This window comes from Trichinella spiralis, assembly GCF_000181795.1.
Source record: "Trichinella spiralis strain ISS 195 chromosome Unknown Scfld9, whole genome shotgun sequence".
Lineage (NCBI taxonomy): Eukaryota > Metazoa > Nematoda > Enoplea > Trichinellida > Trichinellidae > Trichinella > Trichinella spiralis.
Genome location: NW_003526948.1, coordinates 7,117,952 through 7,141,015, shown reverse-complemented (window position 1 = coordinate 7,141,015; position 23,064 = coordinate 7,117,952). Strand labels below are relative to the sequence as shown.

The window sequence follows — 23,064 nt, the reverse complement described above, 5'->3', positions numbered from 1 at the left end:
ATAAATATTTTTGATTTATCTAATGTCTCACGGGGCAAAACTTAGGAGACAATATAGAGTAATAAGTAAATTTAACTTGAAAGGCAATATCTGTATGAAAAACGGTATTTTTTTGTGCTGCATAGTAGATAACAGTTATTCGCTTAGTGATATTCGACCTGCTCAGGATCAGAAGGAAGCTGAATGCCATAAGCAAGTGTAAATAGAAACTTTTATCGTCTTCTCCAATTAAATCTAGACGATCACCTAAAATAGCAAACTGAAATATGGATTTGTTCAAATCTTTTAACGTTCAACTATATGTAAATGAGAATTCTGCTTTCAAATTATTTTAAGTTTTACGCATCTTCAAATTGAAAATTGCTTAAATACTTAAATATATACGCATTCATAGCAATGTATCAGGAAAATAAGTTTCACTATTAAATTTTCACCTGAATGTAGCTTCTTGCATTTGCACTTTGGTTACGCACTGCCACCATTTGTCGAACAGCATTGTAATAAAATGATAACTATGGATACAACTTTGCATTTCCCTTATTTGTGTATTTCTTAGTAACCTTCTTATCATTAATTTGACAATTTAAATAATGTATATTACTGTATTTTCAAATATTAATTATCTTCCCGTGATTTTATTTTGGAAGTATACATTAACTTTATATTAAAAGGTGTTTTTATTTATCCTCATTTTATCTCTTCTATTTCCTTTTTATGCTTTGCATTCCGTGCTCATGTATAATAAAATTGACCGCTGGAATGACGTCATTAATGTGAAATGAGACTTCTATTTATTTCACTAACAACACTGAAGCTGTGGTGCATCCAAGCTGGCTATAATTAGTTGTATTAATACCTGCAGATTCACATATACTTTTAATTTATTGCATTGTGATTCATGCCTGAATTCCAGATATTTTTTAATGTCGTTTGTGATTTTTGCCTTTTGTGCTTGTTTGCACAAAGAGACATCCGATGATTTTCTGCCAAGCTTCACATTCCCTCGTCAGCACAACCAAAAGGTCAAATTGATTAACAGATACAATTAATTTTCCAGTAGCCACCACAAATGCACTTCCTTTCCTGATGAGACAGCATAGCTTGATTATGCACACAATATGAATTTTTAGCTATATTTAGAGAAATTACGAAATTTACGAAGAAAAGTGAGACTTAACTAAATTAGCGTCTCCTTTTGCTTGAGATCTATCCTTCCTTACATGCAATTCCAAACCACAACAAAACATTTCTAGAAATTATAATAAAATGAACAAATAATCATATATAATTTAAGGGCCTACGACTGTCTTTCCATTGAGAACGCAACGCCATTCACTCTCAGCATACCGTTAGCCAAAAATTATTTCTACGAATGACGCAAAAGTGATTGCATAGCACTTGCATACAGTTTTCCATGAAATTAATTGGTGAACAAGTACTACTTTCATTGTTCACTCCGCTGGGCCGACATAATTTTGGTGTTTGTTAGCTGAAAAGCAAACAAATAGCGAGATTTCACAAATACATTTCAATGTCAGCGAAACAAGCTTCATTTCAATTTGCCTGCGGATAGCATAATTCGAGTCGATGAAGCAATCAAATATTTCTATTAACCATTATAATCGGCAAATCGTGTATTTTCAAAGTTCAAAACTGTCATATAACGTGCTAAAGTGAAAATCACTGAAAAGATAGTCATAAATTATCAATGTTTACGCAAATTATCAAAACATTAGCATTATTTATCATTTCAAATTTTAAAGTCTGATAAAAGAAAATCTACTATTTAGTTATAGTACAAGCCAAGTGCACTTTAAACTGCCTAAATATGAAAATCTAAATCCTTGTGAAAAATTATTCAGAAATAAGAAATTATTTTTTAATGCTTCGTATTTCAGATTGAAAAAATGGCTTTTTCAAAAAAGAAATACATTCCACAGAAAACAATTAAGTTTCATTTAATGCAGGAATACAGAGTGCTGCCATACAACTATCCATGCCGTAAAACGTGGCCACAAGCATGATGAGAAATTAATCCAATATTTTTAACAAAATACATTACCATTTTGCTTGTCGAGAATACACGTCACTTGTGGTGCTTGAGTTCAGCTTCAATCAGCTGCATATGGAAAATGTGAAAAACTCATTCTTCCGTCAATCACACAATTGGGAGAAGCGTTTACTAATCTCTGCTATCCCTGAAGCTGAATTACTGAACGTTTGAGACAATTATCAAATAGCTCAGCACGATAAAATATTAACAGAAAGGAAATTTGCTTGCCCCAAAAGGCAGATAAAAGACAATTGTTAATGACTATCAGAAATGAAGCGAACAAAATTTTAACATCATCTAAACACAAATGCCATCATCTTATCAAAAAACAGTCCAAAACATTTAACTGTCTATCTGTTTTTGCACGTCGATTGCATAATAGTCTCTATACAAAATTATCATAAAGCTTAATGTCATACTGTATTCAGTGATATTTCTAATATGCAAATTTTCATCAAAGAAATGCTTCTGTAGTGCTGATAATTAAATTAAAAATGTAATACAGTAATTCAAATTTTATATTGAATTCCGTTGATGAGAAATGAAATTATATTTTGACAAATGAAAACGTGTGTGTTCGTCAGGTTGCATTTTATGCAGAAAAAAGAATTGTCAGCAGCAGCTGAATTTCAAAAATAAATTATCAAAGCAGCGCCAGCAAGGAAATGATTAAGCTGTGCAACAATTTTTTCTGATTTCCTGCCGTTTGAACGGCTGGATTTTCATTTTTAAACCGTAACCACAAAAATTGTTGATTTTAAGGCAAAAATATATATAGCAGTGCTTACAAATTTGAAAATTCTCATTAAATCTATTTGAAAACAAAACAAAACAAAATATAGTAAATTTTATTTTCAAGAATTTTTAACATTAAAACAAAGAACAGCATTTCTATTGAAATTATTTATGAAAGCAAATTTTAAAAAGACCGCTGCTGGTTCAGGTTGCTGAAGCATGAATTTGGTAGAAAATAAATTCAGTAGAACGAGAAATAGCTGTTGATCGAATCAGCTTTTATGATGATTGATCAAGCATTTGTTGAAGGATATCACTGTTCAACGGCGCCGTCTGTCCCGGTGGTGGTAGCAAGTCAAGGAATTTATTCACTTTTTGCTTTGTCTTCTTGATCTTCTTTTTTCTTTTCTCCTTCTTCAACATTACTGCTTTGTAAAGCATATATAGAAATGCGACCAACTCGCACAATGCGGCAAACATAACCAGCGCGAGAACACCTTTTTTCCACATCATAATTTAATGCAGCAATCAAGCTTGAACTTTGATAAGAACAATAAAACGCTGCTCTCACATACAACATGTAAGTGACGCTATAAAGTTTAAACAATTTGAGATTTAAAGTGACACGTCAGCACTGACGTGTTTAAAGTAACACTCATAATGTTAAATTATTTAGAGTGGAAGTTATTTTTTAATTCAAATTTGATAACTGCAAAATTGAAATTGAACACTTAATTGAGTATGGCAAATCGTTTCTAATTGTTATTCAAATATTTTGCAGTGTTCACTTTCTCAATTTCTTCATCCATACATACTTCTTAAACTGCTCCATTTGCATAAACTTGCCATGAAAGCATTCAAATTGCAGTACTTTCTTCTTATTCTTCTTTTCTTACAATTTTCTTCTCTGCTATATATATCTAATGCATGGATAAATCCATCATTTATCGTAAAATTGACCTTTATTACTTTACTCTTTTCAAATACAACAAGTCCTGTTTACTCAAATAACAAGTACAGTACAACTAAAAGTGCATATTTATAGTTTTGAAAAAAAATTATATTGCTTCATTTAATGTAAAATATACAGAGGCGATGAATTTATAAAAAGGGGCAAATGTAGTATACAAAAGATTTATCATGTGCAGGTATTATTATACATGCCAGTCTGATGATTAACAAAATAGTGCCATTTTTTCATTTAAACAAAATTGGAATCTCAATCACGTGGTAGAATAACTTTTAAATTAATATTTTTAATTGTATTTCAAATCAACGACAAATTTCGATTCTGTTTGGAACTGAACATTTCTATTATCAGGTCAATATCAGTGGAAAAGTCAAAATGAATGTAGTCCACATTGTTCTATTGTCATGGTAGTGCAGAAATAGCTTTTTAGATATTTTACTGCAGTAAAGCTTCGTTCTCTGCTGGCTTAGGGAATTGGTCAAATGGTGAATATCCGTAGGAGTAAAGACACGATCGGGTAATAGTCGATGTTGTTAAATTTAAATGCATACCCAAATCAAATGCCAAAAGTGCTTCGTTAGTTAAAAATCACGTATACTAGTTGCGTTTCTAGGAAATTACAGATTTTCAACTTTCCTACATATTATGGTAGGTGAAATGCGGTAAATTTAGAAGCAATTTATGCAAAAACTACTGGGCAGTGTACATTGAAACTATTCATAACAATGTCATTTATTACTGCCAACATCTACTACTCACAAAAAGTGGAAATTTATGTAAAATATTATTGGCTATTTTTCAAAAAACAGCGAAGGCAGAAAAATGTGGTATAAGTGGGAAGGAAAAGAAGAGCAATAAAACATAGAGAGTAAATCAGTATGCAAGGAATATGAATTTAATTAGGTTTATCGTAAATGTTTAAATAATCGAGCAAAGGGAAGTAGCTTCTTCACATAAAATTTGTTCCAAACGTTTCTTTATCGCTCACTGCATTCTTAAACCTACCAGGCAGTTTCCGGAAAAATTTTCCAAAACACAATTTCTTATTAATATAAAACTATAACAATAAAAAAAGTCGAAATTTTAAAAAACAAGTTTCCGTCGATTTTCGCAAAAACAAGCAAGTCTATATAGCCCATAAAATTTTAAATCTTTGAGAAAAAATTTCTTTCAAAATTGAGACGTTTAATTTATATCAATAGAGCACTATTCGCGCCAACTATTATAAATTTATCCGGACCGCTCCTGATTATATATTTGTTGAGATATGCCAAAAAAAGTGAAACTGAAGTAGGATTTTAACGGAGTCGATACAAAAAGAAATGAAAAATAAAAGTTAAATTAATGTGCTTATGGATTGGTTTCATTAATTTTGCCAACGGGACTATCAATGTTTTCCCCCTGAAAAATGGAATTTATTTTGATAAGAATTGTTCCTGATTTTCATTTTTGCGAACAAGATAAATTCAAAATTAAAGACCTTTGTTCCCTGAATTTTTTAACTGAATACAATTCACAGGTAAGAATTATCCAAAAATGTCAAATTGGAAAGCTATTTTCCTACAATATGCCAGTTTTTTTCTTCTATAAATGTCAAATGCTTAACCTGGCAACTCTATCAAATTTCTCAAAAAATCAACAGTTGCGAGTTATTGAAAATTTACATACCTTTTATTGGCACAGAACTGCTTAATATAATCACAAAATTATTTTACAATACGTCGCAATTTATGACAAGCATGGAATAAGTTCCATTGTACTTACTGGTGGAATCCTCTGCAGATTCGAACAAATACTATGCATGAGCTCAATAATTTGACATCACTTGTGAATTTATTTATTTTCCTAGCATTCGTAATGACGTTTCACCCTGGGCGATTAAATATTATACTAATTATGCAAATTTCCATTGCATCGTTGTTACTCAGTGAAAGTGCAATCAAATAGCCACACGTTATACGAATCAGAGCAAAATCAATGAAAAACATGGCAATTATGATCGTGCAAAGCGCATTGGACATTAAAGAGCCCAGCCATTGCAAACCATGAATGAAACACTAATTGCATTATATATATATATATATATTTATATTTATATTTATTTATTTATTTATTGGATTATGTGATTTGGAAACAATTTTTTTTAAGTAAACGTTTGTTGAAAAATCTTATCTCATAACTGATATTAAACGATGAAATTAAATCACAGTATTCTATTTCTTTTCAAACAATGCATTCCGCAATGAGAAGCAATTGTAGGCTGCCGGTAGATAGTTTCCGGCAGTAATAATAATAATAATAATAATAATAATAATAATAATAATAATAATAATAATAATAATAATAATAATAATAATAAATTATACAACAATAATTTAACTATGAGTGCAAGGTGATAGTTAGAATAACAGAAATCAGTTGTGTTACAAAAAAAACGGGTTAAACTCTTCGAGAAGCAGAATTCGAACGAGATCGTGATCGCGAACGCGATCGATGACGTGAATTTGATTGTGAACGAGAACGTCGGCTTCTGCTCTTCCTTCCCTTCAATTTCATCCGCCTACTGGCATCCCGATGTGAGACCTTGACTTTCTTGCTTTTTGATTTTTTCCTTGAGCTAAAGTACATGCAAAATTAATTTTACATACACTATTTCTATTATATTTCTAATTTCATACCCACTGGCTGCTTCGGAATCTGATGATCGAACCGATGATTTATTCCATATTCGAAATTTTCCAAAATGCACCTCCTGCCTTAAATACATGTAAAATGATGCACAGTGAGCATAATTTGTATGATTTGTAATTTCTTACCCAACGGCAGAGCTGCTCGACTTCTGTGTTGTACCTTTTTCATTACCTAATTTATGTTTAGCATCGTATTGAGCAATCACAGCTTTTCTCTTTCTACAATAAACGCAGAATAAAATTTATAAGCATTATTCCAATGATTTGTAAGTTTTTACTCTAGCCCTGTTCTAAGCACTCTTTCAAAAGAAGTTTCTTTGCGGATATGATGCCCACGAATAGCCTGCAATGCCAAATAATCACAAATAACGTTAAGTTTAAAGAAAATGTGTAGTTTAAGATATATACAAAATTACTATAAATACGGGTTTACATTCATCTGCTTAATAAATTGAAAACTGTTCAAGAAATTCGGAAAATCATGTAAAAAGAAGGAAAGTTTATGAATTATTAGCAGAATGAAGCATTCAAAACACCTTTTCGATTTATTAATTTTCAGCTAAAACGGATATTAAAATGAAATTGCTAAATGCAGTCCGCTTCGCAAAAATCTAATAAATAGAACAGAAATATTACCATAATTAATAAGAAGCAGCCAAACACAATTATTATCAGCACAATGATAATTAGGGTCATTTGGAAAGCAAGGCTATTTGTTATTAGCCGAATATAAATCTCCACAGTAGACAATTCTGAAATTGAATAATATTTGCAAATTCCATTGGTTTTGCATGAATTAAACTTACTTTTTTCACAAAACGTTCCTTCGTATTTATAGGAGCAATCACATTTATATGCATTGTTCGTGACTTGAAGACATGCTGCATCATTTTGACAAAGTGCTTTTTCACAGCTGCCAATTTCTGTAAATGTCAAAAAAAATGCACAAATTACACTTGTTATTAAACACTTCCTTTAAATATAATGATCAGAAAACAATTTATGAAAGAAATAAAAATATACTGCTCAATCAAGTAACTTACTCAGTTCGCAGTTAGTACCAAAAAACTGATCATCACATTCACATACATTGCCTGATTGAAGCAAAACGCACACTCCTTTATTTAGGCACTGCTCATTTGATTGACACACTTCGACAACTGAAATATAGGTTTGAAATCAATGTAAACAGCATATTCAGAGGGATGTACAGTGTAGAAAGGAAGTGCATATTCGCTCATTGCTGATATTAATTACAATAAAAAGTAAAATAAAAAATGACGTAATTACCATCGGTGCAGTTCATTCCTGAAAAACCGTTGGTACAATGACATCTATAATTCCCTCTGTAGTTGCGGCAGGTGCCTCCATTTAGACACCATTTGTGCTCACTGCATAAATCTGCAGCTGAAACATTAAATTACAGATTAAACTCGCTACTTTAACAACAGTCAAAATAAAAATTAATTCAAAACTTAAAATTCTCCATTAAAAACTTTACACTGATAATATATGCAATTTTTTTTAAGTATTACTTTTTTCACATAATTCACCAAACTGCTCGCTACGCAAACAAACGCATACAAGCTCAATTTCTGTCGCTTTCACCTGTCCCTTTTGCCGTTCGCATTTCTCTTTGAACGTTTCATATTCAATCCTAGTATACTTGTAGTGATCGCAAACTACAAAGTCCTCTTTGGTCTCCTTGCAACATGAATCTTCCGCTCCATCGCAACTTTCATTTTCTGATACCATATCCAGCGTAGGACGATACCTATTGGAAACAACTTTACCACACGTTTGTGATACAATGGACCACTCAGTCCATGTTCCTGCGCAAGGGCACAAACATGATTCTCCGTAATTTCGTTCTTCACAGTCCCTTCCATAGGGATGTTCTTTTTCAGATATCACTTCGTAAGTGAATTCTTTACAATCTCCGGCTTCCAATAAATAAGTACAGTTTTCAACTCTAGTTTCGTTGCAATCCGTGTATTCGTCGTTCTGACAAATAAATACATCACATTTCATGTCATCACAGTCGTATATATGGTCGTTTGATAGATTCCATGTTAAGAATGTTGAATTTAAAAGTAAACATCGGCAATAACTGCCGTGCGACAAGTCAGGAAAATTAGCAAGAAGTGTGCTTTCATATGTGAGCACGGAAACTCTTTCATCACAATCAGTATTATTACAACACCCCTTCTCCGCACATTTAAACAACATACCGTCAACTGTACCATTTCCGTTAGATATGTATTCATACGGATAACCATCACATGATAGTCTCTCAGTTTGCCCGCACTTTTCAACATGAACATTTTTCTTCATTGTAATATTGGTTTCATAGATTCGAACCCCAGGATGTATTAGAATATTCGATGCTACAGCTTGTTTAAAATTGACACCATCAAGCATTTGCAATTTCTGAGAATCAGTGAAAGACAGTAGTTTTCCGCCTTTGAAGGAACTCGCACAGAATCGATGTAAATCCTCGATAGTGACTTGTCCATAGAATTTTTTCACTTCGAACATATCGACTACTGTAAGGCATCCGCCATCATCTAATTTTCTTCCTCCATAATTATCCCACCTGCTGGAAACCGGGCAACCCCCATCAGCACTTCCTCCCATAAGTAAACAGATTACTGACACGACCAGTGAAACTTTAGTCACCGCCATCAGCACAGTCTAAAAATATTCTGTTTAAATATCAAATATGTGATGATTTCTAGATGAATAAAATAAACTGCATCTGAAACTGACGAAAGTATTAACGGGACTTTATTAAACAATAAATGTTTTGCTTCTAATCAAATAAAAGTTTACCATCAGAAATTCAACTGAAGTAAAGCTTTAGAAAAATATAAATATTCAGCGGTTTTGAAAAAAAGCCTAGTTTATTATAAGTACATTTATAGAAAAATTGCACTGTAGAACAAATTCAGGTCAATCAACAAAGAAATTAATAAATTAGAAATGGAATAATTTCTTTCTCTCAGTAACCATGATTATTTATTCATCAAGATATCTAAAAATACTACTTACCAAATTTGATCGGAGAGAACTTAGGCAAAAAAGACACTTCATCGCAGTCAAAACGAGAAAATAATGAAATCTTGTTATATCATGCCATTTATAATGAAGACACTTTAAAATGTAAGATACATTTTAAAGAGCCTTTTAAAGTTCATTGTTTAAAGTTCCTTTCACAAGTTTAAACATTTTTGCTAAATTCAAATTACATGATTTTGAAAAAATATGATTTGTCTTCATAAATGGTATAAAAAATAAAAACAACAGTGTTTAACGTATTTTTACAATTTTCAAAATTATTTACAAATTTTTCAAGTTACCAACCTATATTTAAAGAAAATCAAGTTCATTTATTGACAACAAGTTAGATTGAAAATTGAAGATCGTTTCGTTTGATGATCGCGAAACGTGTGCAAATATCGTTTCTCTCAACAACTTCATATTGCAGCGTTTTCCTATAAAATAAAAAACACAGGTAATTGTAAGATCTAGATCACTTCTAAATCAAGTACTTAACTACAACAGACGCACATACATACACACACACACACCAAGAAAGCACAACAACATCCATACTGTATTTATCAGATATTCATGTGCAGTTCTTTTTTTAACAGATTAAGTACATATGCTACATCTTCTTTTTCGCTTTCCCTTTTTTTGAGTTGGGAATATTCTGCAGTCTTGCCATTTTTCGGAGTGTAGCGCTTGCGACTGCTGCGTCTCAGATTTTCTTCGTTTAATGTACTATTTTGCTGTCTTCTTATTTCTGCGTCATTCTCCTTGGATCGGTTTTACTCATCCAGAGCGCCATTTTGCTTTCTGTGTTGATCCGCATGCTTCCGTTTTCTTTTTCCTGCCACGAGTACTTCATAAGACAATTTTCCTTTCTGATGATCTGTGATTCCTGGGCTCCATCCTCTTTTCAGCTCATTCTTTATCCACACTTCTCTTATCCTGAATTCTCTGCTCTTGCTCTTCCTATCCTGATACATTTTCTGCTTCCATATTTCGATGTCACGTTTGGTGTTCAAATCCGGTTTAATTCTGTCAAACAATGTCGGTAATCTTTTTCCCACATGTAATTATGCCGGAGATCGTCTTGTTCTCTTGTGTGGTGTATTCCTGGATGATGATAATAATTTCTGAACTCACCTACTTATCTCACCTTCATCATTTTTCGATGGACGCATTCTTCTTGTAAATGCTCTTATAAATTCTCTCTGCTAAACCATTTGTTTTCAGATGATACGAACTGATGATACGGATGATGGTTTGACACCATTTTGTCTACAAAAGTCTCTAAATTCTTGTGATCGGAACGCTGGACCGTTGTTTGTCACGATAGTAGCTGGTACTCCATATCTAGCAAATCACTATTGTAATTTCTCAGTTAGCGCTTTTGTTGTTATTGTTTTCATCATTTTGACTTCAGGCCATTTGGAATACGCGCTAATTCCTATCATCCATTGTCTTTCTTGACTAGGCCCTGTACAATCCGGATGAATTCATGTCCATGGTTTTGACGGTGTATTTCAGGAGAGTAGTGGTGTTTCCTATTCATTTTCTCGATTCTCTTGGCATGGATAACAGTTTTCCACAAACATTTCAATATCTCGTTCACAGTTCACCCACCAGATATAATATCTCGTGAGCGCTTTCACGGCTGCTATGTTATGCCAGGATGTCCTTCATGTTGCAGTTTCATAATTTCCCTTCTGAGTGTTTCTAGAATTATAATTTTTCCTGCCTTTAATAACAATTCATTTTCTTCTGCAATATCTTCACGTACTTGGCAGAATTGTTTAACTTCCCTATCGATTTTTTTCTAGCCAGTTGTCTCCAATGCATTTTTTTACTTCTCTTAGCACCTTGTCTTGTGCTCTTCTTCGAATTATTTCCTTTTCTGAAAGCCACAAGTCATCTAACTTCATCATTGTTATTCTTTTAATTTCTCTATTCTCCACTGTGTATGGTTCTTCTGTTTGCATCGGCAGTCTGGACAATGCATCTGCACAATAGTTTTCTTTCCCTTTCTGATATTTTATTTTTTAATCATAAGCAGATAATACGAGTGTCCATCGTATTAAGCGATTGTTAATGATTTTTGTTATGTCGCGTTTTTTGTGAAATATTCGTACCAACGGACGGTGGTCTGTCACCAACCAAAATTGTCTTAAATACTCGTACTGATGGAATTTCAAGACATTGACCGATTGAGCGAGACACCGCCATATTTTGCCGACCCGTCAAACACTACTCGACATTTTAACTCACCGTCAACTGTCTTGTACACCGCATGATGTGGCAGGTACCAAGTTTTGCCATTCTGCTCGTGCTGGCTTGTCACTTCTTCTAGCCATTCATTTCAGATGTATTCTTCGATCACCGTGCTGTACGCTAGTTGTTTGGCTGGGTCTTTCATGATGCTGCTTTCCATGGCTTGCAGTCGTGGCTCGGCCAGTGAGCGATTGTTAGGTAGCCGGATTTCACCGGGTTTCCACAGTAGCTCCACAGTGTACCGTGAACCATCATATGTTAGATTACTGTGAAACTTAGCGCTTACCGAGTCTTGAGTTGGATTCTCTTCTTGGGGTTTGATGCCGATGGAGTCCAGCTCCCAAAATTTCTTCAATGTCCGTTCGATTTCGTTTTCAATCTGAGCACAATTGACTTGGGATATCGTATTTGGCGAGGGATTCACCGGGCCAAACACGACCCATCCCAGCGTCGTTTCGATTGCTACCGGATCGTCATGGCCACCTCGAAGGATCTTCTCGCTGAGAAATCAACCGTAGAAATCGAGACCGATCATAATATGGATTGGGAGATTCGTATCCCGTTCTTCTGGTAGGTGTAGCTGTTCCAGGTGTTTCCAGTCCTTGCTCCGGAAGGACACTGATGGAATGTCATCACATATCTTAGTGAGCGTCAGGGCTTCAATGGGCTGGTTGCCTCCTTCGTGATGATAGCTCTTCAAAGGACTTAGTCGTAGCTGAATTCTTCTGGAGGCTGCTGAGTTGCAGTGGATGCTATGCATTCCCTTCACTGTGATTGTTTCGATTGGTCCTGCAAGTCCCAGGGTTTGTGCTACGTCTTCTCTTACCAGAGTCCTTTCTGCGGCGCTGTCGAACAGACAGTTCACTGTCATTCGCTTTCCTTCGGCACCATGTGCTATTGCGCGTATTGTTTGGAAGCGTATTCTGGTGAGACCATGAGTAGTGGTGAGTAGAACGTTCTCACTTGCTTCCGTTTTCTCTTTGAGACGCGACTTCTTTTGAGTTGGGTGTTTCTCGTTGTCTGGATCTGCTTGTCTTCGAGTTTGTTGATTTGGGGTCGTTGATGTTAGTAAACGGTGCAAGTTCCAACCCCGACCTTTCAGTTTGCACTCTGTCACTCGATGTCCGTGTTGCAAGCATTTGAAACACAAATGCAGTGTCCTGGCAGTTTTCTTGCGTTTTTCCCGCCCTGGGCTTAAAAATCGTTTGCAATTTGGTAGGTGGTGGTCGTCACCCCGGCACACTGGACATTTAAGAGTGATTGAAGCGTGGAGCACATCGATCGTGGTGTGTTTTCGTGTTTGTCTTCGAATGTTCTGTCGTGCCGGGGGAGACCTTGTTTTCCTGTTGGCCAAGTTGTCCGTGTGATCCATACAGAGAGCATGCTGACTGAAGAAGGATAGGAACGCCTTCGATGTCAACCCTTCTTCAGTCAGTTTGGTGCTGTACTCCTTCCACTTTGTTCGAGTCAGTGACGGCAGCAAGTTGGCTAGCCTGGGGAACAGTATCTGAAGCCAGATATGAGCTTGGTGTCGTGTGTCAATGACTCTTCCTAGTGCGCGTATCTCCAGTTGGCTGTTGATTTCGTCGTGCAGCCGTAGTAACTCCTTTCGACTGTGGCTGGATGCTGGCTGCAATCCATGAAGACGGTTGATGTGGGCGTCCAAGATGTCAGTTGTTCTGTAAAAACGATCACGAAGTAATTTCACTAAATCTTCGTAGTTCTGTGCCGCTAGCGAGTTGGAGAGCTTCGCCGGATACGCATGATTTCAGATGGACGAATTTGATGACATTGTCGAAGTCCTTTCTACGGTGCACTGCACCATCGAATTGGCCCCAGAATGCATTGAATTCGAGAATGTCCCCGCTGTAGGTTGGTAGCTTGGGGATCTGGACAATGGCGCTCAGCGGCACGCATTCACCTCGATGCTGCGTTGTGGTGTTGTGTGACAAGTCCGGATGCTGGCTGGAGTTTTTTAACAGATCGTTCGCTCTGCTTTGAAGCTGCGTGACTAGTTCCAGCAGCTGATCGTAGTCGGCAAGTGCCCTAGCCTTTTCGCTGTCGGGTAGTTCTTCCTGTCTCGCTCAGCGGGAGTTGATGAAAGCTTCTTTCCCCTCATCGACTGCGTTTGTTGCTTTGCGGATGGCTACCAAGTCTGCTTCGTTTCACACTGACGCTGCAATCGCTGGATTCGGTGTTCTAATGACTTTCTTTTCGTGTCAAAAGGGATGATCTTCTTCCTGGGATGCCTCATATTAAAACGTCAGCGATGAATCGTGAACTTGATCGATACGTCGCTGGTCAGTCGAAATCCGGCTCAGAGGACCTAATGTTGAGAAATCTTTCTTTGGAACTTGCAGATCTCTTTTGTAAGTGGATTGTAGGTTTCTAATTATAAATGATCTGAACAAAGTATGATGTGGATTCGATTTCATTCAGACGTTAGGAGACAGATAACGAAACGATCGCTCTGGAGCAGTTCAAGCGTCTGAAAGGATAACTTTCTTGCTTGTTTTTTCCCTCCTCCCTCCTCACTCATATTTATACGTTTTTTCTTGACCTAGCTCCACGTCCGGTGACCTAGATCAAAAACAATCAGAAAATCGGCTTGGTTGCCCAATCGCTCAGACTGTGCAGCCTAGCCGTAGTCTGAACAGCCGCGCTGTGAGCCACATTTCACTTTGATGCTTTTTCAGCAGCTAACCACCAGAGTTGTGGCAGATATACAACACAACGCTGACCTATTGACCGCTTAGATGCAATTCCATTGTTTTCCATTGAGAAAAACAAGGGAGTCGGCTGGTGTTACGTCACCGTTGATTTCGTACACTGAGAAGTGCTTTTACCACAGGGAGTTAAATATTGATGGGCAGGTATAGAGAAAAGATTCTCAAAGGCAATTGATTTACATTGGTAGCGAATTATTCCCCAACTATTATAAAATTATCCGGACAGCTCCTGAGTGAGTATTTGTTGAGATATGACAAAAGAAGTGAAACCGAAATAGGATTTCAAGGAGTCGAAATAGAAATGAGTGAAAAATAAACGTTAAATGAATGTGCATACGGAATGGTTTCATTAATTTTTCCAGCGGTACTACCAATGTTTTCATCTGAAAAAAAGATGTTGTGAACACACCAGGATTGGTCAGTGGACTGTATAATGTTGAGACAATTCTTTGGGAAGAGATGAATTTATTAGATTTAGCAACAGCGACAAATTGGTGATTTGATAGTCACCAACAACAGCTTCTGCAATAAAGTAGCAATCTGCACGGCCCTGTACGATGATCTCACCCATTTGACTTGAGGTTAACGGCTCTCGCACAAATAACACCAGCACTCCGCTCTGGACTCGATCTCTCGATTCGACTCTTCGGCTTCAGATTTCACCGGTTTATATACGGAGCGTACCGACCTCAGGATCACGATTTAGGACAAAGGAAATTTGGTTATTCTTGTCTTGGGGCAATTGTAGGCTGCCGTTGTGACGTATTTTGTTCACTTCCGTGCTTCCAGCAAGCATTCTGGCTCTGCTGCGGTCGCGCCATGCCCATTCAGCATTTCAGATGACCTTGAAAATTATCCTAAAGTGCCGGGGATGGCCTCCTTCACCTGCATGGCTTTTGGGGGCAAATTTCCCTGGAAACTTACGTTTCCAACAAAAGAATTTATTTTCATAAGAATTGTTCCTGATTTTTATTTGCACAATAGTAACTGTTAAAATTAAAAACCACTGTTCACTGAATTTTTTGATTGATTCCAATTCAGAGATAAAAATTCTCCAAAAGTATCACATATGAAAGCTATTTTTGTACAATATGAGAGTCTTTTTATTTTATAAATTTCAAATGCTCAAACCCTCAGCTTTATCAAATTTCTCAAAAAATTATGGATTGCGGGTTATTGAAAATTTACATACCTTTAATTGGCACACAATTGCTGGCCTTATCATCAAATTTTTTTATAATTCGCCGTACTTTCTGAGAAGCGTGGAATAATTTACACTCTACTTAATGATGGATACCTTTAAAAATTCAAACAAATACCATGTATACGCCCAATAGTTTGACATGAATTGTGAATTTACTTATTTTCCTAGCATTTGTAATGAAGATTCACCCTGGGCGACTACATATTATACTAATTATGCAAATCGCCATTGTATCGTTGTTACTTAGCGAAAGTACGAAAGCCACACATGTGGTATCAATCAGATGCGTAATCAATGAAAAACATAGCAATTAGGATCGTATTCCATTAAATGTTTGCTTTAAAACAAACAAAACACTTACAGCACATACGTTTTCATTCGCAGCAATAAATGATTAGTGAACAGCAATAATTTCAGAAACTCAATTCAATTCAATTCAATTCAATTCAATTGATCATAAAAAACGATAAATTACTAGAAATCTAATAGACTCGATATCAGATATGTCTCATGTGCATGAATAGGCAGTCATTGCTTCCGTTGAAAGAGATTTACTGATGGGCAAATTCCCTTACGTATTAAGATAGGCAGTAGACAAAGTTATAGCGCATTTATTCTACAACTATTGGGTCGTTTCTAATGGAACTTTGCATGCCATTACTGGTAATCATTGTGAATGTCTAGAAATTTCGAAAAAACTCCAAATTTTGAAAAAAGTATTTTCGCTGATTTTCGCAAAAACAACCAAAGTCTATAACCCATGAAATTTGCAATAGTCCAGAGGAACATTTGAATCCAAAAATAGACTTTATGGGCAGAAATCGATCGGAAATTATTAGGGTTATACAACAGACACATCCACCTCGTTATCGTTTGCGTAGTTCTCGAGATATACGTTTAAAAGTATAATGCTTCCCTATGTATTAAGATATGAATATTGCCAGAATTTTTAAACCGAGGAGCGGGGAAACACCATTCAAATCACTTTCATGATCACAGCAATTGGCATCGTATAACCAGCCTTTAACAGGGATCATTTCCACGCGAAAACGTCATTCACCTAAATACAACGTTCTTCGTCTTTGTATGATACACCAGGTAATGCTTCATTAGATTAGGCAAAATTTTCATATCTGAATCAGAAACAGATTGATATGATTTCTTCTAGATGCTAATATGAAGATTGCCTTGAATGTCCCTCGCACATTTTCAAACAACAGGGATGTATCGCCAGCATTTTGATTGATGGCAACGTGCACTTCAGAGTAAAGCTTGACAAGAGAAGCTTGGCTAACATACAAACTGTGTGATATGTAGTTTTGAAATTGGGACCATCATGTTAGCAGAATTTTTTACAAATGTAGATGAAGTAACTAAAAAGAAAACATACAACAATAAGCAAACAACAAACTACTATGCAATTCTTCATTATAGACAGTAAAGGAAATATCATTGCAGACTCAACTCATACCATTCAACATCAATCATTAAAACTGAAAACGAATAACTGAACGCAGTACAAACAAGTGAAAATTTGCATGTGGCGTATTAGTCTGAACTCATCCGCGTCTTATTTTCCCCAAACTCCGCCCCCTTTTTGTGATTGGCTGTACTTTGATAGGTTGCATACGATTGATCGGTAATTGGCTAATGACTTCTGCTATTTTATTAGCTAATTATCATGATAAGTGATTGGGTGAATAACTTTGCCATTTGATTAGCTATTAAGCTTTGATCAAGGATTGGGTAATTGTTGTTTATCAATCCTTTTCCAAATATGGGTGCATTACCATTAAATTACCTTATATGGACATAACAAAGCATTTACCATTTTTTAACACAGCTTTTTAATAAAAAGTAAAATATGGAATTTTGTTTAAAATAGAAATTTGTGATTATACATTTTGTGTAAACTGTATTCAATTTGTTTTTCAATATCTAAAGTTAAACCGACAACTGAATTGATTAAACATTCAAGTTGCAATACTTGTATTACTATGGCTCAACATTCCAGAACAAAAAATATCTAGTTCATTTCGAAATTCTGTTGATTTTACCAAACAAATGTGAAAGCAAAGAGAATTCTTTTTTTTTGCTCTGTTGCCATCGTAAAAAGTCATTACATGTCAAATTATGAAAACAAAAAATGACCTAGATAAACACGTTTATTTAACATCTCTTTGTTCAGTTACCTCTTCTGCAGGCTGTTCATTTGTTGCTTCTATATTTTTGGAGAATAATGCAATTCAATAATAAAGATATTTAATTTGCAAAAAACAAAACCGTCAATTCTATTTTTCATTTTTTTCACTCCTCAATGCTTATCATCAATGATTGTGCTATTTTCCGTATCGTAGGTTTGAGATGTGTTTTCGAATGATGAGAATTAATAATAATGAATTTCAGTTTGTTTCTCAAAGAACCGACAAGCCAGTACACAAAGGGAGATGCCACACGCTGAAGTGCACAAATCATAATGACAATTACGGGTTGTGAATAAACATACAAACAATGGCTTAATGTAGCACATTATTATTGTAATATTACAGGCAATCCATTTTTTCAACATAACGATTAGTTGGTTGCCGTGGAACAGTGTCTACAAGTTTAGAAATGGACTTTTTCCACGTTATCGTTGTATTGCCCATCTTGCCCATAGTATATATTGTAATAAAGTTCAGATTTGCTTGTTGTTGTAAAATGGAAATTTCTGTACTATACATTTGCTTAGTTCTGAAGCGCTTATATCGAATAGCAGAAAAGGTTCTGTGAAAACTGTCTGTTGATCAGCATAAATGAGAAGACATAAAACACAAAAGCAAACTTACAAGAATAAAATGAAGCAATAAGAAAATCTTTTGTTAACAGTGAAATGTAAAACGCAGAAGCTTTTTAAAAGCATCATTTGCAAAGTCTAAAAACAAATATACACATTTCCAGGTTATAACTACAAACTTTTTCTTTAAAAAATAGTAAATGCTTTTTTATGTCCATATAAGGTATTTTAATGGTAATGCACCCATATTTGGTAAAGTCTTGATAACCAACAATCATCCAATCCTAGATCACAGCTGAATAGCTAATCAAATGGCACAGTTATTCACCCAATCACTTATCATGATGATTAGCTAATAAAATAGCAGAAGTCATTAGCCAATTACCGATCAATACCCCTACAACCAATCAGCGACCTGCCAATCACAAAAATGGAGGGAGCATTGCAGAATAAATTTAGGTAGTAGCAAAAAGCCCAAATTTAGCACTCAGTGGAACCGTCTCTCTCTCCGGAACTGTCCACTAGTTTTGGAATAATGGGCCTCTAAATTTGCTTCATTGCTTTTCCAATAAATCGCCAAAATACTTGTCTATTATTTTCTTGAGAGAAGCCTCAATGATAAATTGTGCACAGCTGCATGGGGTGGACGTCCGCGTGACAGCGGCCGCACGTAATTGAAGCAACGCATGACAGCGAGCGTAGCTGCGCTTTATTTCTGAACATAATGGCGAGCGCTGATGCAAAGAAGAAGTGCTGACAATATTCGCAAGAAAATTTGAAATTTGGTCTCATAGCTTCTTTTTCTAATGAAACCATGCCTATGTGCCTGCTATGTTAAAAGGTTATCAGTAACGATGCCATGAAGCCTTCAAAAACGAAAGACCACCTCGAAAGGGTTCAACCTGATAAGAAAAACAAAAATATTGAGTTTTTTAAGGTGCTGAAAGAAGAAATTAGAAATCAACCCAATTTGAAGGGGTTTTGTAAAGCGCCTGGTGTCAGTGTTGATTGTGATGGAGGATTGAAGGCATCATACAGCATCTCCCTTAATATAGCAAAGAAAGCACAGTCGTATACCATTGGTGAGGAGATCGTTATACCAGCTATTAAAGAAGAGATTGAAACTGTTATGAAAAAAGACTCTGAACCTGTTCTGAAGTGTATCCCTTTAAGTGCAAAGACAGTGCAGCGACGCATCGATGAAATGGCCAGCGATGTGGAGAAAACTTTGGTGTTTGAGCTACAACATTGCAAATTTTCCATCCAACTAGATGAGTCAGCTTTCGGTTGCTCGATTATTCTTATGGAATATGTAGGGTATTATAGTCAAAGCCTAAAGTGCATTGTTGACGAGTTTTTTTTGCCAATTATCTTAAAGGTGATGCAAAGGGTGAGACAATTTTTCGATGCTTAGAGCATTATTTGAAAGAACACAATGTTCCCCACGGGAATATTACTGCAGTGGCTAATGATGGTGCACCAGCAATGGTTGGCCGTTACAGAGGATTTGCTACCTTACTCAAGGAAACGGTTCCTGATGTACGCGCTGTTCACTGCGTGTTACACAGACATCATCTTGTTGCCAAGAATCTCAGTGGTGAACTGCATGCTGCCTTATAAGTTTATATTAAGGCAGTCGATAAAATTAAAGGGCAACCGACGAATTGCGGACTATTTGCAATCTTATGTGATAAAAATGATGAAACTTTCAACCTACTGCTTTTTCATACGGAAGTATGATGGTTGTCAGGAGAGGATTGCTTACAAAGACTTGTTGATTTGAATCACTCGACTGTGGAGTTTCTTGCTGATGTGGACCAGACATTATGTGAGGAGTTGAAGAAGTGTAAGAACCATGTGTTCTATTTGGCAGACCTGTATTGAAAATTTCATGAAACACAGAAACGTCTGCAAGGAAAAGATGTCTCCATTATTCAAGCACGAACAGTGCTAATAGGCTTCCGAGCTAAAATAGGCCCGTTTAAATCTTTTTTGGCACGACGAGATTTCAAGTATTTTTCAAATTTACAAAAACTGGAAGAAGGAGCAGATGTTTCAGACCTTTACTTGGAGATATATATCAATCACCTGGAAAAATTAAGGGAAAACTTTAAAATACGTTTTGAGGACCTGGAGAACATGACGGTACCAGACTGGATAATTACACTATTCGACATAGAAATAGAAAATGCGAACATTGAATTTTCATTGCAGGAAAAGCACGTTGAGATGATAAGCGCGGATCTCGAGGCTAAATTACTGTTCAAACATAAAAGCCTCAGTGAGTTTTGGAGTAATGTAAATATTACCACTAAATACCCCAAGCTAAGTGCAGCAGCTCAGCCAATTTTACTAGCATTTCCAAGTTCATACCTGGTTGAAGCTGGTTTCAGCCACGTAAATGCGATTTTATCAAAGCAAAGGAACAGACTGAACCTCGAAATGCGTTGAGACTTGCGCCTGAAACTCACCAATTTCCAGCCAAATATCAATGCCCTTGCTGCTGTTCATCGAACATATCCTTCACATTAACGATGCCAAGGAGTTAAATAAAAAATCATCAACTACCTTGAATTCACATAAATACGGCCTTTATAGGAACAGATGTACAAACTGAAGAAAGGATAATTAAACGTAAAGATGAAATGAATCTGATCGAGAACCATTAATTGTGAAAAGGGTAAAGTATACATTATAATAAAGAAATTTATTATTATTAATATTTATTTTATGAGCTTGGGGGTCGATGAGGCATCAAGGAGAACCATAGGGGGTCGATGGTAAAAAAAAGTTTGCATATTCCTGGCTTAGAGGTCTCCGCGCAATCACTATAACCAGTAATGCAATAGAATTTGTCACATAATTTATAATTTATATCGCATTTGAAATCTAATTAATACACTGCCTTTTTATCCATATGAACTTTAATAAATTTGCCAAACTTCATATTAGGCAATATTTTTGCCTATTGTCAAGAATGGGCAAGGGGTGTTGCCTATTTTCAATAATAGGTAATTTTCAACATTAAGCATAACATGCACATTTCATGTTACCTAAAATTAATGTTATATTTATTGGGTAGAAATTTAAAATAATACTATTACCGTTAATACGTTTGTTCATATAATACTTGTTGCGTTTCCTGATATAGCGCCGTCAAAGGACACAGAACTGTCTCAAAGCAGTGGAACAAATTTTGATATTTACCAACAAAATAAATTAAATGTCGATAATAGTGCTAAATTTGGACATACGTTAATTTAAAAAAATATATATGCCTTTAAAAAACTATCAAAATAAAGTTGTTCATTCTAAAAAAAATACTGAAGCATTGTTTTAAACCTCGAAAAACGTAAAATATGGCAAAAAATTGAATTTATTCTTTCGAAAGGCAGCTGTTTGAAATATAAAAAAACATTTTCCAATTTTTCAGTCAACAGTCTTTCTTTCCATTAGCACAAAGCGCCAGATTATTCAACATATTTCCATCTTATCAGATTAATTTTGAATTTCGTTACAAATAATGTTGCAGAAAGAAGAGCAAAATGTCAAATTGGTGTCATGAGCAAGATTAATTTCCACTTTTGTATTCAACTTTTTAAGGTTGTTTTCAAAATACAGCTGCAAATAGTGATTAGAAATCATTAAAATTGCATTCTCTTTTTAATACGTTTTTTGAAAAACATCTCATCTTTCATATTTTATATTCGTTTAGGTTCCATATTTCACGGAGTTATCTGCACGTTGAGTTATCGGTTTGCAGTGGTAGTACTTCAGAAAATGATCATTTTCATTTCATCATTGTGCTGTACATCACGAACCTGCAACATTGTCAACTATAGCAAATATTCACTTGAAAATATGCAAAAATTTTAGAACCGCATAAACAAAATTCCATTTCCATTTGTAATTCTTCTATTTTTTCAAACATCTGTAGAAAGCTTTTCAATAATATGGCAGAAGATGAGCAATTTTATAAAAATTAAAAACAAATTTTAAAGAAACTAAAAATTTTACGTTATACTGTAGTGTATCCGCTATGATATTCTCATTTTTCAAATTATAACAACTTATTACTTTTATTTTCATATTTTTTCTGATTAAAAAATGATAATTTCAAAGAAAGGTTATTTTAATTTGATTTGATTTGATTTGATTTGATTTACCTCTGCTATCTCAATACAATTTATCACAATGTAACGCAGCTTTCTTTCATGAAAAAAGTTTATCTTTTACAACAACAGAATTGAACGCAAAAATCTAATTCTGTTATGTCCGCATTTACATTGATTGAAAGTGTCATAAAATTACATACGAAATGAAAACGCAGTGCTTTTTTATACTATTGGTTAGTAGATATTACTCTGAATAAAATGATCATATGACTGTTTGCCTGTTAAACATTATTTATTCTATTTCTAACATTGCCTTTTGCTGAATTTATCTGTTGAAAGAAACGCTGTAGGAATTTTGTCAGTTTTATCAAACTTAATATTCATCGTCTTACAGTTATTAACAATATTTTTCAAAAAATTACACGTCGATGAAATAAAGGAAATTTCGCTTGAAATTCTCGAATGAAATAAAC

General features: G+C 35.1%; 8 protein-coding genes across 8 annotated transcripts; 2 read left to right on the top strand and 6 right to left on the bottom strand.

Moving 5' to 3' along the window:
- Positions 1–920: 920 nt before the first annotated feature.
- On the bottom strand, positions 921–1,699 carry Tsp_10357 (hypothetical protein). The gene is made up of 3 exons (XM_003372551.1): positions 1,615–1,699; positions 1,179–1,249; positions 921–1,130 (listed from the first exon to the last, which is right to left on the bottom strand). Exons 1-3 carry the CDS (start codon positions 1,697–1,699, stop codon positions 921–923), a joined length of 366 nt encoding a protein of 121 aa, XP_003372599.1.
- A 3,409-nt stretch (positions 1,700–5,108) lies between these two features.
- On the bottom strand, positions 5,109–9,133 carry Tsp_10356 (conserved hypothetical protein). The gene is made up of 6 exons (XM_003372550.1): positions 7,984–9,133; positions 7,739–7,855; positions 7,492–7,608; positions 7,255–7,371; positions 7,085–7,200; positions 5,109–5,159 (listed from the first exon to the last, which is right to left on the bottom strand). Exons 1-6 carry the CDS (start codon positions 9,131–9,133, stop codon positions 5,109–5,111), a joined length of 1,668 nt encoding a protein of 555 aa, XP_003372598.1.
- A 1,148-nt stretch (positions 9,134–10,281) lies between these two features.
- Positions 10,282–10,680, bottom strand: Tsp_10355 (hypothetical protein). The gene is made up of 3 exons (XM_003372549.1): positions 10,656–10,680; positions 10,567–10,612; positions 10,282–10,534 (listed from the first exon to the last, which is right to left on the bottom strand). The coding sequence occupies exons 1-3, from the start codon at positions 10,678–10,680 to the stop codon at positions 10,282–10,284; spliced, it is 324 nt and encodes a 107-aa protein (XP_003372597.1).
- A 621-nt stretch (positions 10,681–11,301) lies between these two features.
- On the bottom strand, positions 11,302–11,850 carry Tsp_10354 (hypothetical protein). The gene is made up of 3 exons (XM_003372548.1): positions 11,772–11,850; positions 11,560–11,642; positions 11,302–11,523 (listed from the first exon to the last, which is right to left on the bottom strand). Exons 1-3 carry the CDS (start codon positions 11,848–11,850, stop codon positions 11,302–11,304), a joined length of 384 nt encoding a protein of 127 aa, XP_003372596.1.
- A 5-nt stretch (positions 11,851–11,855) lies between these two features.
- Tsp_10353 (hypothetical protein) lies at positions 11,856–14,545 on the bottom strand. Its single transcript, XM_003372547.1, is given in 5 exon segments — positions 11,856–12,250; positions 12,281–13,446; positions 13,463–13,732; positions 14,030–14,170; positions 14,448–14,545. 5 exon segments carry the CDS (start codon positions 14,543–14,545, stop codon positions 11,856–11,858), a joined length of 2,070 nt encoding a protein of 689 aa, XP_003372595.1.
- Positions 14,546–18,007: 3,462 nt separating this feature from the next.
- Tsp_10352 (hypothetical protein) lies at positions 18,008–18,357 on the bottom strand. The gene is made up of 2 exons (XM_003372546.1): positions 18,248–18,357; positions 18,008–18,215 (listed from the first exon to the last, which is right to left on the bottom strand). Exons 1-2 carry the CDS (start codon positions 18,355–18,357, stop codon positions 18,008–18,010), a joined length of 318 nt encoding a protein of 105 aa, XP_003372594.1.
- Positions 18,358–19,335: 978 nt separating this feature from the next.
- On the top strand, positions 19,336–21,246 carry Tsp_10351 (hypothetical protein). The gene is made up of 7 exons (XM_003372545.1): positions 19,336–19,371; positions 19,414–19,762; positions 19,855–20,073; positions 20,227–20,333; positions 20,379–20,873; positions 20,900–21,020; positions 21,212–21,246. Exons 1-7 carry the CDS (start codon positions 19,336–19,338, stop codon positions 21,244–21,246), a joined length of 1,362 nt encoding a protein of 453 aa, XP_003372593.1.
- A 207-nt stretch (positions 21,247–21,453) lies between these two features.
- Tsp_10350 (hypothetical protein) lies at positions 21,454–22,352 on the top strand. Its single transcript, XM_003372544.1, has 4 exons — positions 21,454–21,487; positions 21,628–21,730; positions 21,910–21,989; positions 22,192–22,352. Exons 1-4 carry the CDS (start codon positions 21,454–21,456, stop codon positions 22,350–22,352), a joined length of 378 nt encoding a protein of 125 aa, XP_003372592.1.
- The last annotated feature ends 712 nt before the right edge of the window (positions 22,353–23,064 follow it).

What these genes read in the sequence shown, in the direction of transcription:
- Tsp_10350 (XM_003372544.1), top strand. Translation starts at nt 21,454, where the DNA reads ATGGGCAAGGGGTGTTGCCTATTTTCAATAATAG. An exon ending in TTGCCTATTTTCAATAATAG is followed by an intron (nt 21,488 to 21,627) that starts GTAATTTTCAAC and finishes TTCCTGATATAG; the next exon opens with CGCCGTCAAAGGACACAGAA. An exon ending in AGTGCTAAATTTGGACATAC is followed by an intron (nt 21,731 to 21,909) that starts GTTAATTTAAAA and finishes CCAATTTTTCAG; the next exon opens with TCAACAGTCTTTCTTTCCAT.
- Tsp_10355 (XM_003372549.1), bottom strand. Translation starts at nt 10,680, where the DNA reads ATGCGTCCATCGAAAAATGATGAAG. An exon ending in TCCATCGAAAAATGATGAAG is followed by an intron (nt 10,613 to 10,655) that starts GTGAGATAAGTA and finishes ATCATCATCCAG; the next exon opens with GAATACACCACACAAGAGAA. An exon ending in GATCTCCGGCATAATTACAT is followed by an intron (nt 10,535 to 10,566) that starts GTGGGAAAAAGA and finishes ATTGTTTGACAG; the next exon opens with AATTAAACCGGATTTGAACA.
- Tsp_10353 (XM_003372547.1), bottom strand. Translation starts at nt 14,545, where the DNA reads ATGGAAAACAATGGAATTGCATCTAAGCGGTCAATAGGTCAGCGTTGT. An exon ending in GCTGCTGAAAAAGCATCAAA is followed by an intron (nt 14,171 to 14,447) that starts GTGAAATGTGGC and finishes TACTTTGTTCAG; the next exon opens with ATCATTTATAATTAGAAACC. An exon ending in GATCGGTCTCGATTTCTACG is followed by an intron (nt 12,251 to 12,280) that starts GTTGATTTCTCA and finishes AGATCCTTCGAG; the next exon opens with GTGGCCATGACGATCCGGTA.
- Tsp_10352 (XM_003372546.1), bottom strand. Translation starts at nt 18,357, where the DNA reads ATGGGCAAGATGGGCAATACAACGATAACGTGGAAAAAGTCCATTTCT. An exon ending in GTTGAAAAAATGGATTGCCT is followed by an intron (nt 18,216 to 18,247) that starts GTAATATTACAA and finishes TGCTACATTAAG; the next exon opens with CCATTGTTTGTATGTTTATT.
- Tsp_10351 (XM_003372545.1), top strand. Translation starts at nt 19,336, where the DNA reads ATGAAGCCTTCAAAAACGAAAGACCACCTCGAAAGG. An exon ending in ACTAGATGAGTCAGCTTTCG is followed by an intron (nt 19,763 to 19,854) that starts GTTGCTCGATTA and finishes ATTATCTTAAAG; the next exon opens with GTGATGCAAAGGGTGAGACA. An exon ending in TTGAAGCTGGTTTCAGCCAC is followed by an intron (nt 20,874 to 20,899) that starts GTAAATGCGATT and finishes ATCAAAGCAAAG; the next exon opens with GAACAGACTGAACCTCGAAA.
- Tsp_10356 (XM_003372550.1), bottom strand. Translation starts at nt 9,133, where the DNA reads ATGGCGGTGACTAAAGTTTCACTGGTCGTGTCAGTAATCTGTTTACTT. An exon ending in AGGAATGAACTGCACCGATG is followed by an intron (nt 7,609 to 7,738) that starts GTAATTACGTCA and finishes CCTATATTTCAG; the next exon opens with TTGTCGAAGTGTGTCAATCA. An exon ending in AGGAACGTTTTGTGAAAAAA is followed by an intron (nt 7,201 to 7,254) that starts GTAAGTTTAATT and finishes ATTCAATTTCAG; the next exon opens with AATTGTCTACTGTGGAGATT.
- Tsp_10357 (XM_003372551.1), bottom strand. Translation starts at nt 1,699, where the DNA reads ATGACTATCTTTTCAGTGATTTTCACTTTAGCACGTTATATGACAGTT. An exon ending in ACGATTTGCCGATTATAATG is followed by an intron (nt 1,250 to 1,614) that starts GTTAATAGAAAT and finishes TATAATTTCTAG; the next exon opens with AAATGTTTTGTTGTGGTTTG. An exon ending in CAAAAGGAGACGCTAATTTA is followed by an intron (nt 1,131 to 1,178) that starts GTTAAGTCTCAC and finishes CTCTAAATATAG; the next exon opens with CTAAAAATTCATATTGTGTG.
- Tsp_10354 (XM_003372548.1), bottom strand. Translation starts at nt 11,850, where the DNA reads ATGGCTAGAAGAAGTGACAAGCCAGCACGAGCAGAATGGCAAAACTTG. An exon ending in ATCATGCGGTGTACAAGACA is followed by an intron (nt 11,643 to 11,771) that starts GTTGACGGTGAG and finishes GGTTGGTGACAG; the next exon opens with ACCACCGTCCGTTGGTACGA. An exon ending in GCTTAATACGATGGACACTC is followed by an intron (nt 11,524 to 11,559) that starts GTATTATCTGCT and finishes ATAAAATATCAG; the next exon opens with AAAGGGAAAGAAAACTATTG.